Here is a 24548-nt window from a genome sequence, read left to right on the forward strand (position 1 = left end):
TAAGCAGGATGCGGCTGAGGTGTGGAGATGAAGTATGCTCAGCAGCAAGAGTTTTTATGAAAGTATAGTAATTGGTTTATTTAGGGCATTTTTCGTGATACAAACAGAGTTGTTAAGTTTTATTGTGTGGGCTGATAACTCACCAAGCTGACATTCCTCAGTATGCCGTTCACTGTGCAGTATGCTGTGCCAATGACCTGCGAGGACTGCACCAAGAGCATCAAGAAGGCTCTGGATAACGTCGAGGGTGTAGAGAATGTCGATTTCGACTTAGAAAAGAAGCTGGTGACCATCAGGGGCGAGTCTGCTCCGTCACAGATCGTTTCGGCGATGCGGGGGATCGGCCGCGATGCCATTGTGCGAGGCAGCGGCCGACCCAACTCCGCTGCTGTGTGTATTCTTGAAAACGCCCAGGGCAAGACCCGTGGACTAGTGCGCTTCATCGAGGACGAGGAGCACCAGATTATTATTGACTGTACAGTCGCGCCCACTACCCCTCAGGCTCAGCAAGTATCGATCCATGCTAGTGGCGATATGTCGCAAGGCGCCATGTCAACGGGCGAGAAGCTGTATACTTTGGGAATGACCTCCAAATTCGGTGACGTCTTCAGCCTCATCACTCGTCAATCGCTCCCGCTAATGAATACCATCGGACGGTCAGTTGTTGTCGGCCCCCCCTCTGGCCCGACCACCGAGTCACTGGCCGGAGTGATTGCTCGCTCTGCGGGTCTGTGGGAAAACGATAAAGTCGTTTGCTCGTGCACAGGAATGACTCTGTGGGAAGAGCGCAAGGTCGCTACGACCGTTTAGGCTGGAGACAAAATTCAATTTAGTTCTAGGATAAATAAAGAAAAAAACGTTAACCGCGACTGCTGATGCGAGAAATAAGTTGAGGTCGCTTTCCATTTAAGCGGACTTCCCTCTCTAGAGAAACCGGATACTGGTCGTTGAGGCTGGGAGCTTGGTCAAAAGCCTCGTGCAGCAGCTCAGTAACCTTGTGTAGAGGGGCCAGACGATAAGACATACGTTGAAACCTAAGAGTTGATTCGATAATGCCAGCCACCATGGACCATTTGGCAAAATTGATCAACTTGTCGTCACCATGGATATGGTCCGAGTTGCCGTCCTGGGCGAATCGAAGATCCATAAGACAGACGCCAAAGAACGGGACGGCTGCTTCGGATACAAGCGAGAGCAGGTCTCGATACTCCTGGAAATTGCGGCTGGAGTTCATAAGTCGGTTCATTTCTTCCAGGCTCTCCTTAGTTTGCTTGGACACAAGTGCCCAGGTCTTGTGGAGACGATGAATTCCCGCGCTGGATAGAGCCGACAATATGGACATCATTGTGCTGAAGTTCTTAATGCTGCGGCAAAAGGAAGCTGTTTCAACAAAGTAAGCAATCCGCAGAGCACGCTTGTCTGGGGTATCTCCCTCCAAAACTTTTTGAGAGACCCAGCAAGTTGCCTTGTTCCAATGGGTGACAAAGTCAGTGATCGCGGTGTTGCGGGCGGGCCGTTCCAGGGCACGATTCAGACAGTCCTCGGGTGTGATATCAGCGAAATAGACCCATTCGACAAGAGTCATTTGACGAGCGAGCTCTGTTGGAGAAAGCTGCGTGGGAGTGACCAGCTCGTCAATCGAGAAACTTGGCAAGATGGGATCGAGCACCGGCTGGGTTGAAGACGACTTGCGAACGATCGAAGACGCTCCAGACGACCTCCGGCGCATAAGTAGTTCGTGCAAGCGTTGGCTTCCGGGAAACTCCTGAACTTCGAGAACTCGCAAAAGCATCTCGAGTCGGTGGAAGAGCTGTTGTTCTTCCTCCTCAGTGTCCGGATGCGACCAGTACGACTCAATCCACATCCGGAGCATATTTACTACTCTCAGACGAGTTGGACGTTGGACATGCACCTCCCAGTCGCGGAACTCGGTCCGGGACAACCCTGCATCCGGTTGCACCGAGAAGCGATCTTGAAGCAGGTCAACAAGTTCCAAGTGCTTCATAAAGGCAGGGAACGTCATCAAAAAGGCAGAAACTTCATTAGGACGCGGCTGAATATGCTGAGTCAAGTGCTCCACCAGTTTTTCTTTGGTAGCACCACGCAAATGCCCCTGAGAATCGTAAATGCACTCCGCTTGTCTCTCGGGAACGACTTTCCAGCGCTCTAGCTGAACAGAGGGAAGCACACCCTGAAGCATTTTGGGGAAGTTGTCAATTGTCTTGAACAAGAGTGGTACCAAGCGAAGGGCGCTGGAGTACTCATCGGTAACACACAAAGAACGTTGTGGCTTGGCCCACGAGTTTTCTATAGTAAGAAGAGAACGGTAAACCTCTTTTCGTACTCTAATGAGCAGACTGAGATCGCCAAGACGAGGTCGAGCACAATCAATAAACTGGCAAAGCTCACTGCAGTCGATCAAATGGACGATGCTCTTGTAGATTGACATAACTGCGTGCAAAGACGAAAAGAGTGAGACACTGCTTTCTTGGAGTCCGTTCCGTTGTTTCAATCCTTCCTCGCAGATCTCATTCCACAATGAGATGCAGCTATTCACCGATTCCTCAAGGTGATCTCGTTTGTCTTCGATGTCGTGAAGAATTGTGGCACAGATACCGTCTTGGCTGACAGAGGCTTCTAGAGGCATTGCTTGCTTAACACTCAATAGCTTATCCACAGCAGAAGACAGGGAAATCTCAGCAGTTATGGGGTCCACGTCAAAAAGATAGTCAGTCCATTCTGTTTCCAGCACAGATACTTGAACAATAGGTGGTAGGGGTAAAACTTCTACAGCTGGGTAGCCGCTAGTAAGATGGAACAATGTCACAAAGTCAATTGTTGAATGAGAAAGATCGTCCAGCGACCCCAATTTCAGACCTCGCACATTGTTCACGTGTACCTCATAAACAGAATGGATCATGAGACGGTAAGCTGCAGCAATCGCACCCAGGCCCAAGCAAGGATTTGTACCTGGTGGAACATGTGCAGCGCAGCAGATCGCCTTAATGTGTGCAGTAATATGTTGCACTGCTTCAAGCGCTGTAGCCTTTTCTTCTTTGGTGGAGGGAATCAAGTCCTGGACACGACGAGCGGCTTCAACGGCTATCATAAACCCGTCCATTAACTCTGGCCAAGTAGGGTACATAACAGTAGGTGAAGCATTAGAAATTCGAGTCCAAAGTGACTTCAAAGGCGTTCCAGTAGGACGGCTTATCTGACGGAGAACGCGATAAAAGTCGTTGTTTTTGTAAAGACATGGCTGAGTTTTAGAAACAGCACTGATGCTCTGTATTTTGGACTCCAAAACATCAGAAAAATTATCCTTAATCTCAGCAGGTAGGGGGATAATTGGCTCAGGTTCAGAGTCATCAAGAGTGATGAGGGGCAAAAAGCGAGACATCACTTTCGATTTTGTATCCAGATAGACAACACTACCTTGATGACAATACGGGACCCAAATGGCCGAGTGTTGTGCTGTCTCAACCACTGTGTAAGTGTGGACTTCGTCAGCGAGCTCGGGCTGCATTTCCGCAGGTTCAACTGCGTCCGCAGTGGACGTTGAATGCTCTGATAGCTTGCGACTGCTCAAGGAAAGTGTGCTAAAGTCCAGGGACGAGTTTGTATCAACCGGAGACTCTGGTCGGGAAACGCCCCTTTGGGGGAAAATATGAACTGAAGATATGGGGATCCACCCTGCAGTGGATCCTTTCGCTCCATAGACCCAGCCAGGTACTTGCTTGGTTACAAGAAGAGTGTCTCCTCGTTTATAAACCAGAACCTCTCCAGGCGGAGGTTCGACGATGTTGCCCGTGGGGTTGAAATCTTCAACAGCGATTGCACTTTGGCAAACTTCAGTAGACATTATTATCAAAAACTTTTGATAACAGTGTCGAATCCAAAAAAAAAAGAGCCACTTAGGGTCTCTTACAGCAATGTGTGGGGTTTGGGAAGCTCTAAAACCTCTTGGGGGATAGATCTAGAAGGGTGCACACGAAGAATGAAGCGCCACCTGTAATAGAACTTGCGGAGGCGTCGATTCGCGCTTTAATGTTTTTGCAGGGCTATCAATAGCCTCTTTTTAAAGTCCGAATATTGTAAGCCACGACAGACACGCACTGTGTCAAAGCTGTGGCAATGGCTTTGGGGTAAAAAAAAACTCGAGGCAGCGGAGAGGCAAGCCGACTATACGTCCACCCAACTAATACGAGGTTAAAAGAAAGGGATAAAGCGGGAGCAATAGCGGGTTGCGTGTGCGTATAAATAAGTACACACCAGAAGGTTGCAACAAAAGATGTGTGTTCAGTTGCTGGGCAGCCCGTAAAAATATACACCTTTTTAGTCAGTGAGCTCCCAGACCCACGCTCATGTATGGAGGGATACACCCTTGCCCATACACATGCTAGGCAGCACACGCATAATGTCTCACTGATGACCTTGAGCTGCGAGTGTTTGCTGTTTTGAGAATTTACAGCAAATACCGAGCACCAAATCGGTTTTACCCACAAAACAGAACAGTGTTCCTGAGGTCGCTAGATGCGTGTCCTGCCACTGGTTGTTGCATGCAGATAGTTGTCCAGACTTTCACATTGTCGTCTACCGATCCCGCAGGCCAAGATTAGTGTTTGGCAACGGACTTGTTGGGTCTACAAAGAACACGTTCTTTGGCTTTGGTGCTGTTGCACACTGGATGTCTATTTTTTTGGTCGTATTAAAAATCTTGCAGGTTCGGGGGCGTACCGCTAGGTATTCTGTTTCCCAGCCCATGCTCTTCCTGGGCTCCTCTGCAGCTGTTTGCATGCATGCTTATGACAGCACAGTATTCTCACGCAAATCGCTGCTGCTTGAAAGTTTCTTGGAAGTTACGAATTTGTCAAATTTGGCCCTTTTTGAATTCAAACAGACTTGACTGATTATCTACGTGACTACAATGTATTCGCCACGTGTTGCTCCTAAGCCCACCGTGGCTATCGCATTCCTGGTGTAGTCATGGGCAGGAATGGTCTAGACTCCCGCGAGCCTTACTGATAGGACCTCCTCTCAACTGCGATCCTCGCAGAGCTTACACGTCGGGGATAGGACTTCCTTATGTAGGGTTAGGGTCGGCAATATAATTGATCGTGCTCCAAGCTGATGGGTCACACATCAAGGGGCTCGCAATGATGCTCTAATATTACTCTTGCTTCGAGCTCAGCAACGCTACACGCAATAATAGGCGAGGTGTTGACTGGACTCACCTCCAATGAAAGGGACTGGATGTGAAACACCTGCTGCACATGGGCAGTGCGCGAGGTATACAGTTTAAAGGTTGCAAAACCATCGCCTCCATCTCTGCAGTAAGCCCAACTTAGCCTTGGCTCCACCTCCTCAAGCAACTTCCTCCTGTCCACAGTATACCCACCGGCTATTTTCGAACTGCCTCCCGGACCGCATTCAGGAAAGATTTCGGCGGCATTGAGGCCTTCAGGGTTGAGGGAGGCTCGCAGGTGAAAGTCCCCCCATCGCCTCGATAACGTATTAGTACATGCATAAGCATGCAGGTGGGGCGTTTGCGCTTGTGATTCTCTATGCGAAGCTAAAGTCACTCTCAAGAAATGTGGAGCGAACTTTCGCGAGAATTTCCTTTTTCAAAACAAGGCCCGTGCACGGTCGCCAAGCTAATCTGGTAACGTTTCAATGATCGGTATCGTATCGGTGGGGCTCAGATATGCGTGAGTGGCGTGAAAAATACATGTAGGGCTGGAGCCCACTATTTTTGTTCTCCAACGCGAAAGCTTCGATGTTATCGACAACAGACCAAACGGAGCTTAAGGTCTCCAAGTCTTTCAGAATCAACAGAGTAGCTATATTCTATGTAGTCCAAGGCTAGCAGAGATAGTAAGATCTTGATGTAAAAATTTTATGGGCGGAGACGGCGAGGATCACGAGGGAAGAGAGTGGCCCTGCGAATGTTTCCGAGACCCAAATAGAACATAACAACACGTTCCAACCCAATTCCACCGCCAGCGTGAGGAGGCGCGCCGTATTTGAATGCATCAACGTAGTCGGAAAGACCTGGCGCGGTCGGGTCGACCTCGTGGGCTTTCATGCGCTCCACAAGGAGCTCAGGGTCGTGAATACGCTGGGCGCCCGACATAATCTCCTCACCACGCATGAAAAAGTCGTAAGAGTTAGAGTACTCGGGGTTTTCGGGACAGGGCATAGTGTAGAAAGGACGAATAGCCAGAGGGAACTTGTCCAAAATGTAAAAGTCGGTATTGTACTTTTCGCGAACAATCTTGCCGAGGGCCTTTTCCTGCTCTGTGGTGAGATCATCAGTATCGCCAAGCTCGTAGCCGGCCTCGCGCAGCATGGCGATACCATCTTTATAATGGAGCCGAACCATTTTGCCGTCCTCGGGCAGCTTAAACTCCTCGACAGGGTACTGCTTGCGCACAACGGCGATCTCCTCAGCATAGCGTTTGCTGAGCTCGGAGAAAATGAAAACAAACATTTCCTCCAAAGTGTCAACGACCTCATGGTAATGCTCCTCGAAGGACATTTCCAGATCGAGACCCATGAACTCGGTCATGTGACGGTGGGTATTGGAGTTCTCAGCGCGGAACACTGGAGCCACCTCGAAAACACGCTCAAAGTCACCAGCAATCAACATTTGCTTGTAGAGCTGCGGAGACTGGGCAAGATAGGCGTCACCCTTGAAATAAGTAACCTTGAATACATTAGCACCGCCCTCCGAAGGTGAGCCAATGAGCTTGGGGGTGTGGATCTCAGTGAACTTCCGTTTTACGAGGAACTCACGGAACAACAAGCCAACGCCGTGCTGGATCTTGAAAATAGCCTGGTTAGCTTGGGTACGCAAGTCGATAACGCGGTTGTCCAAACGGGTGTCAAGATTGACAACGGGCAGGCCAGCCTTTTCCGCCATCTCTTCGCTACGGCTGGCATCCTCAATCAAAATGGGCAGCTGGGCCGGAGTCTCAACGATGGTGTGCAACTCCGTGATCTGGATCTCGACATCCTGAACGGTAGCAGAGGTGACCGGCTCGGGTGTTTTCGCAACAACACCCTTGACAAGGACAATACTTTCCAGAGAGATCGACCCGGCCCATTTGACCATCTGCTTTGAAACATTCTTGTTGTCAACTACAAGCAGACCCTGGACATTGTTGGACTGCTGGCGCAGAGACAAAAAGCACATCTTGTTTCCCTGAAGACGAGAAGTGTGGACTCGTGCACGGAAGACAATTTCTTTCCCGGCCCAGTCGGCATTGAGATCGCCAATGGCAATCCGCTTGACGCAGGTGCGATCTGAGTCACGGGACTGGATCAAAGGTAGCTTGCCATAGCGGCCCTCAGAGCAGTCTACTTCGGCAGACTCACGAGCCTGCTTTTCAGCAGCAAGGCGGGCAGCGATTGCCGCCTTCTTGGCCTCCTTTTCCTTCTCCTTCTGCAGCTTCTTGAGAGCCTTTTTGGACAGCGGCTGGCCGTCGGGCCCAAGAACAACTTCGGCATCATTAGTAGACTCCTCACCGGCCCCAACAACAGCTGGAGCGAGTTGCTCGGCAGGGACTTGGCCAACAGGTTCGTTAACAGATAATTTAGCGGTCTGTTCTGGCAAATCAGACATAAGGGTGGAGGTTGAAAATAATTTGGGAGAATGTGTCATTTTGGGGGTATTAACCACAAGAGTGGGTTGTTGCGGGCCTCTTGGTGACACCAACCAAATCAGTCCGAAATACACATCACATTAATTTATAAACTACACAACAAAAACCTGTAGACCACCCAGCATTTGTCCCGTTCTCGCTTCCCATTATGCTCTAGTCAGCAGGCTGCCTGCTTAGTTGTTTATATTGTGTCCAGACCTTGCTTCTGACTAACCATGAGCGAGGAAGTGTATCCCCTCGCGGTGCTGATTGACGAGCTTCGTGACGACGATGTGACAGTGCGAGTCAATGCCATGGGCCGCATTTCGACTATTGCATTGGCTATGGGAGAAGCTCGTACGCGCAATGAGCTCATTCCTTTTCTAGAAGAAGCGGCACAGGAGGATGAAGACGAGCTGCTGGTCGTGCTGGCGGATGAGCTGGCCAAATTCGTTCCGTTGGTGGGCGGTCCCGAGCATGCACATGCGTTGATCGATGTCTTGTCGTCGTTGGCTGGCTGCGAAGAACCAACCGTGCGGCAGGCTGCCGTCGCATCTTTGAACGATATTGCCCGCGAGATGAGCGCCGACCAGGTCAACGAGCATTACGTGCCTCTCTTGCGCCGTATCTCTACTGCAGACTGGTTCTCGTCTCGCATGTCGGCTGCTGGAATCTATGCTAGTGTGGTGGCTAAACTTGGGCCCAATGACGATCTGTTGGGGCTCTATAAAGATCTGGTTACAGATGATGCCCCCATGGTGCGCCGAGCGGCAGCTACTGCTTTGCCCAACGTTATTGAAGCACTGGGGAAAGTGCAGTTGACTGGCACAATCCAGGAGATGTTCGAATCTCTTGTGTACGATGATCAAGACTCGGTCCGGCTGCTATCTGTGGACGTCGTGGTGGCTCTTTCCGAGGCCCTGCGTGAAAATGGAAAGCCATCTTCCGACGAGCTAGTGGCACAAACTTTGGCTCTTCTAAGTGACAAGTCGTGGCGTGTGCGATACATGGCCGCAGATCGCTTGGAGCAGCTTGCCAAGGCTCTTAACTCCGACGAGAAACTGCCGCGTCTTGTTGGCCAGTTCGTAACTCTGTGCAAAGATGGCGAAAGTGAGGTGCGTAGTGCTGTCGCCAAGCACGTGGTGGGGTTCGCCCAGAATTTAGATCCTGCCGTCGTATTGGACGAAATTGTACCTGCTATTGAGCCCCTGGTCACTGACCCAAGCGAGCACGTTCGTGAGTCCCTTGCCGGACAGATCTCTTACTTATCAGTACTTCTGGGGAATGAAAAAACCATCAAGCACCTGCTGCCTCTATTTTTGCAGATGCTGAAGGATGAACACTCTGAAGTGCGTCTCCAGATCATCTCAAACCTCCAAGTTATTAATGAAGTCATTGGAATTGATCTGCTCTCGCAATCGCTTCTTCCTGCCATTACTGAACTTGCTAAGGACAAACAATGGCGTGTGCTTTTGGCCATCATCAACTATTCCCCCCTCCTTGCCGAGCAGCTTGGAGTGGAGTTCTTCAATAAAGAGCTTGTTCCTCTGGTCATGCAGTGGCTTTGGGATCCTGTGTGGGCCATTCGGGATGCCGCAGCCCAGAATCTTGTTAAACTCACTGACGTATTTGGCGTGGAGTGGCTTGAAACGATCATCTTACCCAAACTGGTCGTTCACGACCCCACAGCCAACTACTTGTACCGCTTCACTTCGCTGATGGTGGTCAAGACTCTGGTACCTACTGTCTCATCTTCTGCCCTGCAGGATCCGGTCTTGCCTTTCCTTCTATCGTTCAGCGAGGACAGTGTTCCGAATATCCGCTTTAACGTCGCTAAGGCGCTGCTCCAAGTTGCTCAGGCACTGGTGGCCAAAAACACCCCTAATGCACAGTCAGTCATCTCTGAATCAATTCTGCCTGTTCTTGAAAAGCACGCTGAGGATGTTGATGTTGATGTTCGCTTTTATGTCGCAGAAGCTCTCACGCAAATTAACGAGCTGGTTGCAGGCGGCCAGGAGATGCAGGCTTGATCTTTTATTTTTTTCCACCACCCCCCGATCACCCTTCTATTTTACGTACAGAAAACTTGTCGCTGTAGAGCTGAATAAATAAAGTTAACACTGCATATTGGCAGAGGTTATAAACCAATCTGGGTCTGCCATTCCAAAAGTTTAGCCACCAAGCTTAGGTTTGGTGATAGTGCAGGATGGCGCGTCTTCACGTAGCTGTACGCTGAGGTATAGTCCATGTTATACTCTTGCATGACGTAGGCAAGAACCAAGGTTGCAGAACGAGATATTCCACATTTGCAATGAATTAGCACACGCTTATTGTTATTCACCTGCTCCGAGACCTCTTGGGTGAGCGGGCCAAGCACCTCGCTCAACTTTGGATCGTGATCCCACGCCGTGGCATAGTAGTAAACCTTCCGTGGTCCCAATTGATGCGTTTTGCATGTGATGCCGAAATTCTCTAGCTCGGACCGACACCTTACTGCAACTGGAGAGCTCAGCGGGCACGGCACTTCGCGAGCAACATTGAATACGACATCAAAACTTCGTAAAGCATCTGCACTTATCTCGCCACATATATACACGTTGTGGGAGATCTCAAGCGGCTCCACCAGCTGCTCTATCCCTTGATGTTTAGGATATTCATCGGTTAGCTGTGGGCGCGGTGGTTGGGCATTAGCGAGGGCTGCCGCACACTCATTTTTGGGAATGGTAATAGATAAGTTCTGGGCTCGATGGCGGGCTGGGCGCATACGTGGAGAACGGATGTAAGTAAAAGTGCACTTTAGATCGATATGGTGCTCTTTGCCAACTACAAAAACTCAAACTTTGAAATCAATGAGTGGGAACAACTGTTGACGGCCAAATTTTGTAGTTTGTAGTTAAATTTTAAGCGCGAGGGAACTGTTGGAACGTACGGTCTTCTTCGGCAACTTCGTCGGTGTATAAGGAGGTATCAAAGATGGCTCTGCCAAATTGCCCCCGGGCTTTACTAACTAAAGAGTACTTTATCGCTTCCTGTTAATGTAAGGGCCAGACTGATGTTCTGGTACTTTGCCCCAACCCTGAAAGGCGGGAAGCTTGTGGTTCTTTCCTGAATGAGCACAATTTTCAAGACTTGCTTCTGGCAATTGGCGGTTAAAACTACAACAGCTAGTCTAAATTCAAGAAAACATAGAAACGCAGTAAAATTTAAAACAAGACAGTTAGTAGTGCTTTAAATACACACGCCCACCATAGTTTTAGGCACTATTTTGCAAATATTCTTGAGTTTTCATCTTCAATTGAGCACTCAAACAGGCAGCAGATTGTTTTTAAACGCGTGTTAACGATATTTAGCGCCAGATGCTACTCAAATTTCTGAAGGGCGATTAGGACTATAGGAGGGGTAGTAGGAACTTTTTAAGTTTGTAACGCTCCCACCAAGTTAAAAAATTATGTCGTCCAAAGCACTAGATCGCCTGATCGCAAGAACACTCAAGAACGAAGGCGTGAAAAAACAAAGCCGTGGGCAAAGAAAGGCAAAGAAGAAGCATGCTGAAATTGTCCGCGCTGAAAAGGCTGCGGCTGATCCCCAAACAGAAATTACAATTTCTGCCCAACGTTGTAAAAAAAATCTCGAACAGCTCCACAACAGCGAGGAAATTGATGAACTCAAACAAGAGATTTTAAAGTCAATGAACAAAAAGACCGTTTACGTGAAACGCTCTCGTAAGAAACATGAGTTCTCATTTCCTGGAGTCACGCCTGGTCTTGCTCCAGTGGACTACAACCCTGATGAAAGCGACGACGACGAACCTTATTGATCTAGCCTAGATTATAATTTATTTTACACGTACGCTAATTTGCAGATTTCTTAGAAGGCTCCTTGACAGGCTCCTTAGCAGAACTCTTCTTCTTTTTGTTCTTCTTCTTCTTGTCCTTTGCCTCGTCATTTGCGCCAGAACCAGAACCGTACTTGGCTTTCCACTCGTCGATCATCTTATCGTCAATACGAGAGAACAGATACTGAGCTTTACCGATGTTGTGACCACCCTCAATGGCGAGATCAAACTCATCAGGGATCTTACGCAGGGGAGCCTCAAGCTGCTGAACCATGCACTCGCATGCAGTGGGTATGAAAGGAGCCATGACAGCAGATAAGATATAGATCAGGTTCAGTGCGACACCAATAACTGCAGCACATTGGGCTGGGTGCTCAGAGAACAGAGTGTTGTCGAGCTTATTCTCCTGAAGGAACTGATTACCTCTAGAAGAAATGCGCATGCCCAACTCCAAACCTTCACGCAGCTGCTGGGTAGCCATTGCAGTATTGTACTTGCTCAGCAAATCATTGACATCGGCAACAAATACATTGTAATCATTGAGATCTTGAGGGTTAAACTCTGCAACAACGCCGTTGTACTTCGCGTTGGAAAACTTGACAACACGGTTGACAAGATTACCCAAATTAGCCAAAAGTTCGGAGTTATTACGGGCAACAAAGTCTGCCCACGAAAACTGAGAATCAGAGGTTTCGGGACGCGCGGATGCAAGGTAGTAGCGCCAGACGGATGCGGGAATACCGATGTCCTTGGCGTTATTGCCAAAGACACCCAAGTTACGGGACTTGGAAAACTTACCACCTTCATACTGAAGATACTCAGTTGTGCTCAAGTTTGAAAGCATAGTCCATTTCTCTCCGCTCGCAATTTCGCAAGACGGGAAAATAACACTGTGGAAGGGAACGTTGTCTTTACCCATGAACTGGAACAAGCGAACATTTTCGGGGTTCTTCCACCACAGCTCCCAGTCCTCAGTGTATGTAGCGGTAATAGAAGGATACCCAATAGGAGCATCAAACCACACATAAAGAACCTTGTCCTCGTAACCCACCAACGGAACAGGAACACCCCACTTGAGGTCGCGGGTAATTGCGCGGGGTAGCAAGCCATCACGAAGCCACGACTGGGTAATAACACGGGAGTTCTTCGACCATCGCTTCTCAGTATCATTGCCTTCAATCCACTTCTCAAGTTTTGGCTGTAACTTTTGCAGCGAAAGATACATGTGCTTAGTGACACGAGATTCAGGAGTGGTGCCGTCTAGCTTGCAACGAGGGTTGATCAGCTGCATAGGATCAAGTAACTGACCACATGAATCACACTGATCGCCCCGAGCATCATCGTAGTTACACTTCGGGCATGTGCCCTCAACGAAACGATCAGCCAGGAAACCCTTGTGCTTAGTGCAGTAGAGCTGCTCCTGCTCATGCTCTTCAAGATAGCCGTTCTCGTAACATTCCGTGAAAATCTGCTGTGAGATCTTGGTCTGCTCAGGTGTTGAGGTTCGACCAAAGTGATCGAACCCAATATCAAACCAATCGTAAACCTCCTTGTGAATCTTGTGATATTTTGTACAAAGTTCGAGCGGCGTGACATTCTCCTCGATAGCCTTAGTTTCAGTAGCAGTACCGTACTCGTCAGTACCGCAAATGAACAGAGTATTATATCCACGGCCCTTGCAATAGCGGGCGAAGAAATCAGCACTCAAGACGCTGCCGATAATATTGCCCAAATGAGGAACATTGTTCACGTAGGGCAATGCGGACGTGATGAGGTAGTTATCCTCTCCTTCCTTGGGTAAGATCTTACCTTCGGGTTTAACCAGAGCGACCTTTTGATTAACTTTCTTGGCGCCAGTTCGCTCAGGTTTGGGAGGAGCCTCCTTCACTTCTTTTGCAGCTTCTTTACCTTCCTTGGGGACATCCTTAGCGGCAGGCTTGGGCAAGACTTGCGAGGGAACACGGCCTGAAGCACGGTTCGTGGCAGGCTTGTCATAGGGCAGCTTGGAAAGAGAAGCAAGAGCATTCTTGACTCGGGGAGTGTTCAGCTGTTGCTGATACCACATAAGAGTCGGGGCATCAACAGCCAAAGCAGTCTTCGACCGAGCGCTAACCAAAGCGTACAGAGATCCAAAGAGAATTACCGCAGCAGGGGTCAAACTCTGAGGAAGCAAAGGACCAAGCTTTGCAGCTGTTTCCGCGTCAATAGGCTTTACACTTTTGACAAGTGGGTAAATACTTTGCTCTTCAAAATCAATCAAAATATCGAACTGACCAGAAGTCTCAGAAAGATAGCGAACCATCGCATTCGGCTCAACGATACGAGCTCCATCGTCAACGACCAGGGTAACAAACTCAGTTGGCCCAACTGTAATTTTAATAGCAGAACCAAACACACTGCCTGCAGCAACTGCTTTCGCGGCCGCAGCCAGCTGCAAGGTATCGAGTTTTTCAGGAACTAAAAGCTCAGTCATGATGACAATGTGCCCCTCGCAGGGAAGGGTATCTGGGAGTAATCCTGTTTCACTATGAACCGGCCAGGATAATTCGATGCCCAAATCTATAAAAATTTGTATTGTAAATATGATCTCTAATATATGATCAACAGTTATAGGTGTCATCCCAAAACGATCCGACGCCTGGTGCCATAGAGTCACATTCCTGAGCTAGCATTGCGAGATTGTCAGGAATCAGCGGGGACATCGGTCGATAGCTCGATGGGTTTGCTTCGAGAGGTGTTGAAGGACGATTCTGAAAGAATGTGTCGGATTTTGAAAATATTCTCGGGATAGGAAACTCACCCTGCTTGGAGCATATTGGGCTTTCCGCACGGCTGCTTTGCAAAGACAGTGGGGGGAGGAGGTCCATTTCTTCCTTTATTGGAGATGGCGAAGAGATTGCTGAAAGTTCTCTCGACTTGGGTAACGTTAGTTCAAGTGGAGGGGCTGAAGAAAATGGCTTGAGCATTTCCAGGTCCTCCAGGCTGGCATCACAAAGTTCCACTTCATCTGGACCTGGAGAACTAAGATGCGCTAAGTTTGGCATGCTCATCTGACGTGACATTCGTAGTTCACTCTTGATAGTGTCAATTTCATCATCGATTTTACTCTGAACACTCTGTGAACGTGCAAGCGCTGAACGAGGAGGGGATTCGTCAAACTCATAATCTTCACAGCCAATAGCTAAATCATACTCCGAGTGACAATCTAATTGGTATGGTGGGAAAATTTCGTGTTCTTGACACCTCATGAATCTTAATGTTTGCAAGTTCTCGGTAAGCTTGTGTGTCGGACCACGCAGCCAGTGTTGCCGACAGGAAACAGCTTCTCCAGACGTGAAATCCTCACAAACTTTCCAGTCCATCCCATCATGCACCTTTCGATGAGAGAAATCAGGTGGTCGATTTACTTGGACAATAAGATAACTTGAGGAAGAGTCTCGCATATCAGGGCAGATGGACGCGTTCACCATGCTATCAAACGATACTACAGCTCTGAAGCACGTCCCGTTGAAAATAACATAGTATACCAATGCTCTTGCAATACCATCACATTCCACGATTAGGTCCGAGTTGGTCTTGTTACTATGCTTGGTTCTCCGCCAAGATCCCATAGTCAAGCTATCACAGGCGAAAACATACTTGTCACAACCAACTTCGCAGGTCACTTGTGAGTATTTGTCCGTAACTTCTGAGTTCAGGGTAGGCCCGCATATATCACGGGAATGTTTTTGTCCATCCAAGTTGTTGTATGGAGAATATGGAGGCTGCGATACTTTGTATGCCGGTGCCACTGTGTAGTGACTTTGACCCATCCGGTGGGTTTTTACTCTCCACTCATTTCTTAGCTTGGCTCGATTATTCTGAAACCAAATCTGTACACTTCGCCGGGTCATGTCAATGTGGCGGCCAATTTCATACTGAGTCTCCTTATCTGGACGTGGGTTCCTCTGAAACTCCTGTCTCAAATACTCTAGCTGGAGTCCCTTTGCTCTTCGTCGCCGGTTGTGCCGTTGTTGCTCCGTCATGGAGCTTTCCATGACTTGCTCCAAACCGTAGGGTACCATTTCGAACCGAGCTGCGATAACCTAGAAATTTGTGACCATTCTTCACAATGACCATCTTTTAAACCCTTGAGGTTAGTGAGTTAAAATTTCGCAGGTGTAGATATGGATTGCGTACGTTCGTGCAGCGATCCGCTCATAAGGTTCGACGGAGGGATATCCGCCGATGTTTGATAGTACATGTACATGTGTGGAACTTGGAGTGTTGTTATACTTCCTAGTTTTACTTGAAGTCTTCAATCTGGAAATGAGCGTACGAGGATTTTTACCCCTCTAATAAAGACGCTGCGTGCCAAAAGCGGTGTGGAAAATGGCCCGTTAAGCTCTCCTAACCTTAATGCTCAAAAGGGTGGACAGCTGTAGCCAAGAACATGCAGACAACAAGGCACGAGATACTGCATATTTAGTCTTAAGGTTTGTTCGCTTCTAGAGCGGGCACCTGCTTAGCGGAGGATGGCCTGACTTAAAACCTTCCATCCAACGAGTCATTGACACCGATATCCGCCGATCTCAAAAGAAACAGTTAAGTAGCCTAGATCTATGAATGCTATGAAACTGAGATACCTCTAACCAATGCCCAAGGTTTTAGGTGTACTAGGAGACTGAACTTCTCTGTTCCAACTCTCGAGCGTGTCACCCTAAACTGCACGCATGGCAGGCATTGTCAGCTTTGGCATTGGCCACATTCGATTAAGATTTGTGTCAAAGCTTTCCTTCTGTATCTTGACCCACTCTGTATATCATGGTAGGGAACAATTGTGATCCCTCGTCTACTAATGATATACCAAAGCCATTTCCTGGTAGGACTGTAGATTTTGCCGACGTTCGGTTTCCCACGAAGCCACATATTGCAGCGCACAATCTCAGGCGTGACCCGGCACTCAAACTCAATGCAGTCGATGGCAATGACAAGGCAACGACGGCTGGAGGCCTTCTGTTGACGGATCATAGGCCGAAAGTAAACGTGCACAGACCCCAATCCTCTGACCGTGAATACAAAGATGAAGTATAGCTAAAAACTCTGTTTATTTTTCATAGTACTAAAAATTGGAAAGACTTACGCTCAGTATTCAAACAAAATACTGAAACAAAAAGAAAAGAAATGTGCCGTGACCAAGAATCGAACTTGGGTCTCAACGGAGCTGGTAAACCACAACGTTGCGTACTGACCACTATACTATCACGGCTGTGAACCACCCCTAAGAATATGGGTTTGGATTTTTGTAAATGTGCCGTGACCAAGAATCGAACTTGGGTCTCAACGGAGCTGGATAACCACAACGTTGCGTACTGACCACTATACTATCACGGCTTTTTACGTTTATTTTATCCATGTCCATATATATTGCACAGCAGATACAACTCAACAATAACATCTAATAGCACAGCTTTGACCGCTGTTCTTTGACTTTTGAAAACCCCAGTGGATTTTGCCGTGTATTTTTTTGGCTAGACTAGGCATAGGGTCAATAGTTCAACGTATAATATTACTGTTAGCTATAAATGGGGGCTCAAGTCTTACGAGCGGCCTCTGGCAATCGAGAGTTTCGCAGCGTTGACCGCTCTCTTTGAAGGTACCGCTTGGCTTAATGAAACTAGTGGTTGCTCCAGCTGTAGTTTGTTTGTCTAAGACACCAGTAACACTGGTGCTGTGCACTATTATATGCTCTGCCTAAGCTCTGGTTGATGGGCTTGCGGTTTCCCAGTGATATATGAGGCAAACCGAATGCACGCCAGCCTTTATCTCGCATATTTTTCGCACCGTTATGACCATCGTCTCGTATACCTCGCAGCGCTTTTGATAGTTGGGTGTTAGTTAGAACACTATAAAATAGTTACTCGATGCACGAATGGCCAATGACAAAATCGCTTTTATTGCAACTCTGTCTACTGTTGCCATACGTTTTGAAGTTGCTCTCCCCGCATATTAGAGTCATGGATTATTTCGAATGGCTTCAACATCCTCCCAGGACTGTTGACGAAGTGCCCAGCCCTCCGCAGTTTCAGGAGTGTCGTTGAATTGACCGGTTTCTTCATTGTATTGCAAGGGGTCACATGGAATTTTAGCACGAAGTTTTCGGATGCGGTCAACCATCCAGCCCGTGTATACCTTTGGGGCATTACCGAACTTCTCCTTATAGCCACGGTAGTCTTTGTTGGCCTTTTTACCCAAAATGATAGCATGGTGCTTAAGCTCGCAATTACCTTCCCAGAAACTCCAGACGTAGCATACATCATGAGCTTCACAGGCAGCACGGCAGTCTTCCTTTGTTGCATATGGGAAAATGTCTACTCCATTGCTATCCTTGAAAGGCATGTTCTCGTCAGCTCTGATCTCATACGAATGATGAGACATATACCAATCTTCACGCTCCTCCACAACAAACGGCAGGACAAAGTCTCTGTAAAAATCATTAAATAGGAGAGGCTTGCCAGGAGGAGACAAACGCTCATATTCCCATAAAATTTCGGTGTCATGACCAGTAATGTGATGGAAAGACAGCACTCTTTGACACATGTTATCTTTTTCGTGATGTAAAGTGGCTATGGGCTCCCCTTGGAACCGGGCGCCGGGGTTATCAAGTAGCGTTGTATTGGCAACTTCGAACAATATCCAAGACACCATCAAATCGCCGCAACAAGAGCCAAGTGTTGTGCCGGCCCAGTGGTCCAACATTGCCTTGGTTTCCTCCTTGGCCTTGGGACCAAAAAGTGCGTCCATGGCTGCCTTCGATATGGCGACACCAGAGCCACCGTGGCCAAACGTCGACATTTTCTCACCATGATGTTTGACTTCCATCATGCCTGCTGGAGAGCCAATATAATACCTCTCGGTATGATTCAAGGTCGCAAGATACTGTACCAAGTTGTCCCACATGATATAGGTGTCGTCGTCCATGAACACGAACCATTTAGAATTCGGGCTTCGCTTGTAGGCATCCCAAAGCATAGGCATGTTCTTGAACTTATCGTTAGCCCAGCCATCATTACGGTCATGGAAGTCGAGATCCGAAATATCCCAGCGATAACCTTCGCGGTGGACTTTTCGCATTAAACGGTAAGATGTGAGCTGCTCGTGCTTCATAACATTTTCGGGGAGATCTCGTAAAATGTCAATAACCTCGTAACCTCCAATCGACCCAGCAAAGTCAGAATAAATAGCAAAGTTTTTCGTCCGCGTGAGGGTGGTGAACAGATGGATGGGCAGGCGTTCCCACATAACTGTGCCACCGGTTTTGAGCATTAGAAAAACATCGTTGATTAACTCCGACGGATAATCTGCGACCAATGTTTGCTCCAGGTACTTTGCCGCGGTCTTGAAGTGCGACGGAGGGGCCTGCGGTGGCCGCGGGATCTCGCGACCCCTGTCCGGGCCTGGTTGGCCGGCCCGCTCCTTGAACATGTTCTCTGCTCGCCAGACTTCGGGACTTTCGTACCGCATACACATGTCTAAGTCTGGATAGACCCGCTTCAAATCAAAGCCACCACCCACGTCCTTGTCCTTGTACAAACCGCCTGGGCCGTTCTGCTGGAGTTTAAAATAGCCAGACTTCAAGTGATCCCGTGCGTGGTCCACGCCCCCCAACACGTAAAGAGTTGAAGCACAGATAATCAGCACAACCAGCACCAGGTACTTTTGACGGTTTAGTGCCATGAGTTGTGTGAATTCGAGACGAAGAATAGTCTTGTTTGCGATCGAAGCCGCATTTTGGGCGCTGCACTGTAGCATCCACGTGTCCGTGCTGGGCGTTTTACCCATGCCCTACTCTTCAACTTCAGATGCTTACTTTTTCGTAAAAGATTCGGAAAAGCTTGGAGCGGCTGCTGCTAACCCTTGGTAGAACTGCTATCTCAATGCCACCAAATTGGTCTGTGCAAGGCTCGGGACTATGTAGCTGGCTAATTTCGCTGTCCTGTATCTTCCTGCATACAAATGTATGCTAGGTGAATCTTGGTGATAGATTATGTTCGCTGCAATGTGAGGCAATATTTTGCATTTCGTTTGAGTGAGTTTTTTTTTTTCTTCTTTTTTTGCCCGGTTCTTATTTTAGGTTCGAATTTGAATAAAGGGATGAAACTATATTGAATTAAGGAACCCCCAATGTGTGGCCTCCTTCATGTATGAGGACCCGATCACTACAGCTAGTCACAAGGGTCGTTTCCATTTCTCAACACCAAAAGTATGCTGTATAGGGATAAAACACCTGGGAATAAATAGCGCTTGCAATATGTGAGAAATTTATTGTACAGAGGTAGCCTGAGCACGAGCTGAGTGAGTTCGTTGACGCTCGCGTTTCCAGGCTGCATTCACGAGCAGCTCTATCCCTGCGTCAGGAACAAGCTCTGTAACACTGATTGGGTAAGGGCAGCCGCTCACTGGGCAAGCGACCTCGTCTCCATTGGTTTGGGAGAGTTCTTCAATATACTGTAGAACAGCGTCGCGGCTGAAATGATGGCCGCATCTGGCCCGGACGGGATTTTGTAGATATTCACCGGTTATAGGGCATTTGTAGTCACGCACTGTCCGACCGATCATGATACCATCGTCATCCACTTCTTCTAGCTCCATGAATTGCACAACGTCTGAGGCGGTCAATAAGGGCGTAGGGGCGATTGAACCACCTGCGACAGCATTGCGGAAGCGAACGTAACTGTCCATTTGAACGGGTGTGTATCCAGGAATTGTTCGCGTGCTGCTCTTTTGTCGCTGTTGTTCCAAAGACTTGGAAAAAGAAACGTTCAAAGCATCAACAGATTGCTCCGACGCTAGAACATCTTGTGCCGATTGACCAAGAGCTTGAGCATGTGTAGAGGCGTACGACTGGACATGCTTCAGAGCTTTAGTATCATTTTGGACCGATTTTTCCACCCGCATTGATGCCACAAATTCCGAGTTCAAGGCATTTAGATGGTCCTCTATAGCTAGTGAAATTTCCGCGCCGTCAATCTCGTTTTGAACGGCCACGGAGATGTCCCGAAGTAGCTGCGCTGTTTCACTGCATGAGGACTGATACTCTGATATCATATCGTTCAATGAATCATATTTACTTCCAATAGCTGCGACAGTACTTGCTACTGCCCGCGAATAAGGATACGATCGCGTCCCAAGATCTGGATCTAGATCAGCCATGGAAGTTACTAAGTAGGCGACGCTAGCTTGGGGGAGTGAACGCTAACTTGAAATGTTTTGACGTGCTGTTAAGAATTACATAGGAGGTAGATAGGGCTCTGGCCGGTCGCTAAACACGACTTTGTGGGTTAATATTTGAGTCACGGGTATCTCTGAGGCATCCGCTGATGGAGGCATTTCCATGACGGCCAAAGGTTTCGCTAATTTGACGACTTTGCCTACGAGCTTTTGCCTGTTCCCAACAATCAAAGTCACTGTGTTAGAATTGCCCTCTGCAAACTCGATATCACCCAGTTCTGTGAATTGAGTTATTGGCTGAGCGCGTTCCGTAGCGTCCTCTTCTCCGGTCAGCGGGAGCTCACCAACGTTTATAGTGCCCTGTATCTCCACAAGGAGCGTCCCGTCACTGGTATTTAGAACCTGGGGGAAGTTTTGGGTGGGTTTTTCGCGTATTAACGGCTCGTCGCGTAGAACAACCTTTGCAGACGGCATACAGAAGTTAGCTAATCCTGAGCATTTATGTCGCTGAGAGTGTGCGCAGAACTATTCGGAGTACACTGTATAAAAACAAAAGTTATCGACGAACTATCTCCATACGTCATATACGTCTTGTTTAGAGCTTAATTCGGTATATTTTGGTCGAGCCATCTTAGTCAATCTTGTGACTTTATTAAGACGCAGCATGGCTGAGGTCGAATTGAAGACCATTTTATTCGCACAATGCGTCACTAGAGAAGCCCAAAAACATAATCATGGAGGCCGACCAGATATGAAGCGGGTCATGAAACGTCTGAGGAACCACCCGCTAAGCGTTGGCATACATCTCAGCTCCCAGGAAGCTGCACAGCTATACAGCAAAATATTTCCCAGGCGGCCATCGGTAGCAGTGCTTGAATCTGCCACTGCCGACCTTGTGAAGGAGTATATCAAAACTGAAGTCAACAAACTCGAGCAGGACCTTGAGGAAGGGGCTGGACCACTTAACCAGCGCTTCGGGCGCATCCATAAGGCGGTAGAAAGCCGGTCGGACGAGCCGGAAAATGCACATGAGAAGAAAGTCAGGCACGAGGCTGTCAAAAGATTCCAGGGTCGGGCATTTCCCCTATTGGACGATTTTATGTCTTGGAGGTCCTCGTCTTTCTTTGCTCAGCCGGTAACTGAGTCTGAATATTATGAAGTTGTCAAGGCACCCACAGACTTGAAGACAATCAAAGCCCAGGTCAAAGATGGTACAATTACCAGCGGTGCCGAACTAGAAAGAGAAATTCAACGAATGTTTGCCAACTCAGTAATGTACAATCCCTGGAACTCTTCCATGTCGGAATGGACAAGAGAAATGCAGCAGGAAGCAGAACTACGGCTGGCTATGTTCCGCGAATTCGATGAGGACAGGCGTTGATATTTAAAAAGAGACACTCATAGTTTTTCTAATTCAACCACACCCGTGTGCCCGTGTGTGCCCTTACTATGTACTATACGTTTAACGCATACCTTGTTGTTGCATGAGCTTGGCGTTCTGCTCTTGGAAACGCTGGCCAACCCGCTCAGAGTGCTTAAGGAACTTCTCGGCGCACTTGTTGACGCAGGCCTCCTCCTTAGCGGAGATCTGCTGGGAGGTGAAGTCGTTGACGCAATCAGCAAAGCAGCGCTCGACCAGAGAAGAGTACAGACGCATAAAGTCCTTCATCTGCTTCTTCTCAACCAGCTGCTGGAATTCCTGCTGCTCCCGGGGATTAAGTTGATCCATTTTTCTTGTGTTAGGTCAAAAGGTTTTCTCCTCGTCTGAGTAATTTGGGAAAAGGGGGGCGGCCCATTTTCTCGCGGACAATTTTTCAGCTGACCTAAGCAAGCTCTCTTCCCCAGAATTGCTAAGGACCCAATTCCCCCTCCTATAGTACCCGAACACCCCCAACCAGGTCTTAACCATTTCACTTGGAAGCCGCTATTAGATGGCAGAAGAACGGCCGAACCCGGTCATTGCGGTAGTTTCCGGTGGTACACGAGCTCTAACTACCCAGTTCTTTTCGTTCTATATTCGTGTACCTGTAAAGCTTTTTCGTCCTGCTCGTATTGACTACACACAACTGCTTCGGAGATCGTTGCCGGCGGCAAATAACGAGCCCTGGTCGTTTTGGCGGCACTCAAATCCCGCCATGCTGGTGCGTGCCGTGCGCAAGCACGGGTGGGAATTTATTCCTGACAAGCTGCTGCCCCCGATTCTTGCTAACTCCGTAATAGGCGCTGTACTGTACTCGACCTATTTGTCGGCCCTCTATGTGCTCCAAGCTAGCTCCGGCAACAAGCAATATCCAACGATAAAACAAACTGCAGTTGCTGGTGCACTTGCTGGTGGTGCTCAGGCGCTGGTCGCCACACCGCTTGATGCAATCACCACGAGATTCGACCACGATCTTATGCGCACTTCTACGAACCTTTGGAAGTATGGTGCTGAACAACTGAAAACTTTAGGACCCAGAGCTGCTTATGGTGGTATTACCTTGAATCTGGTGCGCGAATGCTCTGCCTTTGCAGTATTTTTTGCGTCTTTCGAGCTTGTGAAAGGTCCCATGTACAGGAGCTATGCCCGATGGTGGTATTCTCCGAGCTATTTCCATCCTGAGGGCAGAAAAAAGAGCCGAGTGCTTTATCCATCATTTGTACTACTCGGTGGTTGTGTTGCCGCGGCTGCAATCCAGATTTTCAGCTACCCATTAAGCAAACTGCACAAAATGCATACCCTTCGTTTGCAGGCGATTGATCAAACCCCCAACCATAATCGGGGATTCCAAGACTATCTTTATTCTTATCACAAAACTTTTCAGGCCATGAAAAAGCAGGTTAAAAATGTTGCAAATGGCTCATGGACCCGCTGGTTGTATGGAGGCGTATTTCGCTATACGCTAGCCAGTATGCCTAGCACAAGTATCGGTTTGCTAGTCTTTGAAATTATGCGGATCAGATACGCACCAGAGCCTGCAGGTGGAGCCTATGAAGCAGATGATGATAAATAGGACCTGATGGCCGCTGATATTTTTATTATAGATTATTGTTTATAGAAATCTATCTTATATGCGAGCCTGGTAAGCCTCCCATCCGGCTTTCTGGTAACGCTTGGCCTCTACAATTGGATCGCGGCCCTTGCCGTAAAGACCGCGACCAACAATGATCACATCAGAGCCATTGGCAACAACCTCATCAACGGGGCGGTACTGCTGGCCAAGGCTATCTCCCTTGTCGTCAAGACCTACACCAGGCGTCAGAATAACCCAGTCCTCACCATTCTGTTCAGGCATACGATTTTGTGCAATGAATCCGAACACAAAGTCTTGGTTGTTGCGGGCAATTTCGACCGTCTGGGCAGAGTACTCACCCGTCGCGAGGGAGCCTTTGGAGGAAAGCTCCGAAAGCATAATAAGACCACGCGGCTCTTTAGTAACCTCACGAGCTCCTTCATAAAGCCCCGAAACAATTCCTGGGCCAGGAACACCATGGGCATTAGTGAGATCTGCCCATTGAGCGATCTTGAATACACCGCCAATGTACTGAGCTTTGACTGTTGAGCCGATATCCGCGAATTTACGGTCTTCAAAAATCAAAAAGTTGTGTTTCTTGGCAAGCGACTTGAGACCACCGACCGTCTTGTCGAACTCAAAGTCGTCGACAATGTCAATGTGCGTTTTAACCATGCACACATAGGGGCCAACCTTATCTGCGAGGTCAAGGAGTTCTTCGGTGGTTCTCACATCAAGCGACGCACACAGATTACTCGATTTCTCCAACATAACCTCAAAAAGACGGCGTGCGAATGCACTGGGGTGAGTTCTGGCTCGAACCTCGTAGGACATATTTTTCAGTTACTACACTTTACTAATCAGTGA

At 48.3% G+C, this 24548-nt stretch overlaps 15 protein-coding genes across 15 annotated transcripts; 5 read left to right on the forward strand and 10 right to left on the reverse strand.

Annotated features, from left to right (window-relative positions):
- Positions 1–9: 9 nt before the first annotated feature.
- On the forward strand, positions 10–810 carry B9G98_03483 (Superoxide dismutase 1 copper chaperone; the record flags this gene model as incomplete). Its single annotated transcript, XM_024810040.1, has 1 exon — positions 10–810. The coding sequence occupies exon 1, from the start codon at positions 163–165 to the stop codon at positions 808–810; it is 648 nt and encodes a 215-aa protein (XP_024665808.1). The 5' UTR covers positions 10–162.
- Positions 811–859: 49 nt separating this feature from the next.
- Positions 860–3862, reverse strand: B9G98_03484 (Cell division control protein 25; the record flags this gene model as incomplete). The annotated part of the gene is made up of 1 exon (XM_024810041.1): positions 860–3862. The coding sequence occupies one exon, from the start codon at positions 3860–3862 to the stop codon at positions 860–862; it is 3003 nt and encodes a 1000-aa protein (XP_024665809.1).
- Positions 3863–5896: 2034 nt separating this feature from the next.
- Positions 5897–7663, reverse strand: B9G98_03485 (Aspartate--tRNA ligase, cytoplasmic; the record flags this gene model as incomplete). The annotated part of the gene is made up of 1 exon (XM_024810042.1): positions 5897–7663. One exon carries the CDS (start codon positions 7661–7663, stop codon positions 5897–5899), a length of 1767 nt encoding a protein of 588 aa, XP_024665810.1.
- Positions 7664–7879: 216 nt separating this feature from the next.
- On the forward strand, positions 7880–9673 carry B9G98_03486 (Protein phosphatase PP2A regulatory subunit A; the record flags this gene model as incomplete). Its single annotated transcript, XM_024810043.1, has 1 exon — positions 7880–9673. One exon carries the CDS (start codon positions 7880–7882, stop codon positions 9671–9673), a length of 1794 nt encoding a protein of 597 aa, XP_024665811.1.
- Positions 9674–9780: 107 nt separating this feature from the next.
- On the reverse strand, positions 9781–10407 carry B9G98_03487 (Tyrosine-protein phosphatase pmp1; the record flags this gene model as incomplete). The annotated part of the gene is made up of 1 exon (XM_024810044.1): positions 9781–10407. The coding sequence occupies one exon, from the start codon at positions 10405–10407 to the stop codon at positions 9781–9783; it is 627 nt and encodes a 208-aa protein (XP_024665812.1).
- Positions 10408–11091: 684 nt separating this feature from the next.
- On the forward strand, positions 11092–11460 carry B9G98_03488 (hypothetical protein; the record flags this gene model as incomplete). The annotated part of the gene is made up of 1 exon (XM_024810045.1): positions 11092–11460. The coding sequence occupies one exon, from the start codon at positions 11092–11094 to the stop codon at positions 11458–11460; it is 369 nt and encodes a 122-aa protein (XP_024665813.1).
- Positions 11461–11494: 34 nt separating this feature from the next.
- B9G98_03489 (Methionine--tRNA ligase, cytoplasmic) lies at positions 11495–13951 on the reverse strand (the record flags this gene model as incomplete). Its single annotated transcript, XM_024810046.1, has 1 exon — positions 11495–13951. One exon carries the CDS (start codon positions 13949–13951, stop codon positions 11495–11497), a length of 2457 nt encoding a protein of 818 aa, XP_024665814.1.
- Positions 13952–14078: 127 nt separating this feature from the next.
- On the reverse strand, positions 14079–15542 carry B9G98_03490 (Homeobox protein HOY1; the record flags this gene model as incomplete). The annotated part of the gene is made up of 1 exon (XM_024810047.1): positions 14079–15542. One exon carries the CDS (start codon positions 15540–15542, stop codon positions 14079–14081), a length of 1464 nt encoding a protein of 487 aa, XP_024665815.1.
- A 1930-nt stretch (positions 15543–17472) lies between these two features.
- B9G98_03491 (hypothetical protein) lies at positions 17473–19194 on the reverse strand (the record flags this gene model as incomplete). Its single annotated transcript, XM_024810048.1, has 1 exon — positions 17473–19194. One exon carries the CDS (start codon positions 19192–19194, stop codon positions 17473–17475), a length of 1722 nt encoding a protein of 573 aa, XP_024665816.1.
- A 585-nt stretch (positions 19195–19779) lies between these two features.
- Positions 19780–20670, reverse strand: B9G98_03492 (E3 SUMO-protein ligase NSE2; the record flags this gene model as incomplete). Its single annotated transcript, XM_024810049.1, has 1 exon — positions 19780–20670. The coding sequence occupies one exon, from the start codon at positions 20668–20670 to the stop codon at positions 19780–19782; it is 891 nt and encodes a 296-aa protein (XP_024665817.1).
- A 75-nt stretch (positions 20671–20745) lies between these two features.
- Positions 20746–21162, reverse strand: B9G98_03493 (hypothetical protein; the record flags this gene model as incomplete). Its single annotated transcript, XM_024810050.1, has 1 exon — positions 20746–21162. The coding sequence occupies one exon, from the start codon at positions 21160–21162 to the stop codon at positions 20746–20748; it is 417 nt and encodes a 138-aa protein (XP_024665818.1).
- A 190-nt stretch (positions 21163–21352) lies between these two features.
- B9G98_03494 (Bromodomain-containing protein 1) lies at positions 21353–22069 on the forward strand (the record flags this gene model as incomplete). Its single annotated transcript, XM_024810051.1, has 1 exon — positions 21353–22069. One exon carries the CDS (start codon positions 21353–21355, stop codon positions 22067–22069), a length of 717 nt encoding a protein of 238 aa, XP_024665819.1.
- Positions 22070–22150: 81 nt separating this feature from the next.
- Positions 22151–22417, reverse strand: B9G98_03495 (Mitochondrial import inner membrane translocase subunit TIM9; the record flags this gene model as incomplete). The annotated part of the gene is made up of 1 exon (XM_024810052.1): positions 22151–22417. The coding sequence occupies one exon, from the start codon at positions 22415–22417 to the stop codon at positions 22151–22153; it is 267 nt and encodes an 88-aa protein (XP_024665820.1).
- A 202-nt stretch (positions 22418–22619) lies between these two features.
- On the forward strand, positions 22620–23681 carry B9G98_03496 (Mitochondrial thiamine pyrophosphate carrier 1; the record flags this gene model as incomplete). The annotated part of the gene is made up of 1 exon (XM_024810053.1): positions 22620–23681. The coding sequence occupies one exon, from the start codon at positions 22620–22622 to the stop codon at positions 23679–23681; it is 1062 nt and encodes a 353-aa protein (XP_024665821.1).
- Positions 23682–23735: 54 nt separating this feature from the next.
- On the reverse strand, positions 23736–24515 carry B9G98_03497 (Orotidine 5'-phosphate decarboxylase; the record flags this gene model as incomplete). The annotated part of the gene is made up of 1 exon (XM_024810054.1): positions 23736–24515. One exon carries the CDS (start codon positions 24513–24515, stop codon positions 23736–23738), a length of 780 nt encoding a protein of 259 aa, XP_024665822.1.
- Between the last annotated feature and the right edge of the window lie 33 nt (positions 24516–24548).

Source organism: Wickerhamiella sorbophila, assembly GCF_002251995.1.
Source record: "Wickerhamiella sorbophila strain DS02 chromosome Unknown contig2, whole genome shotgun sequence".
Taxonomy (NCBI): Eukaryota; Fungi; Ascomycota; class Dipodascomycetes; order Dipodascales; family Trichomonascaceae; genus Wickerhamiella; species Wickerhamiella sorbophila.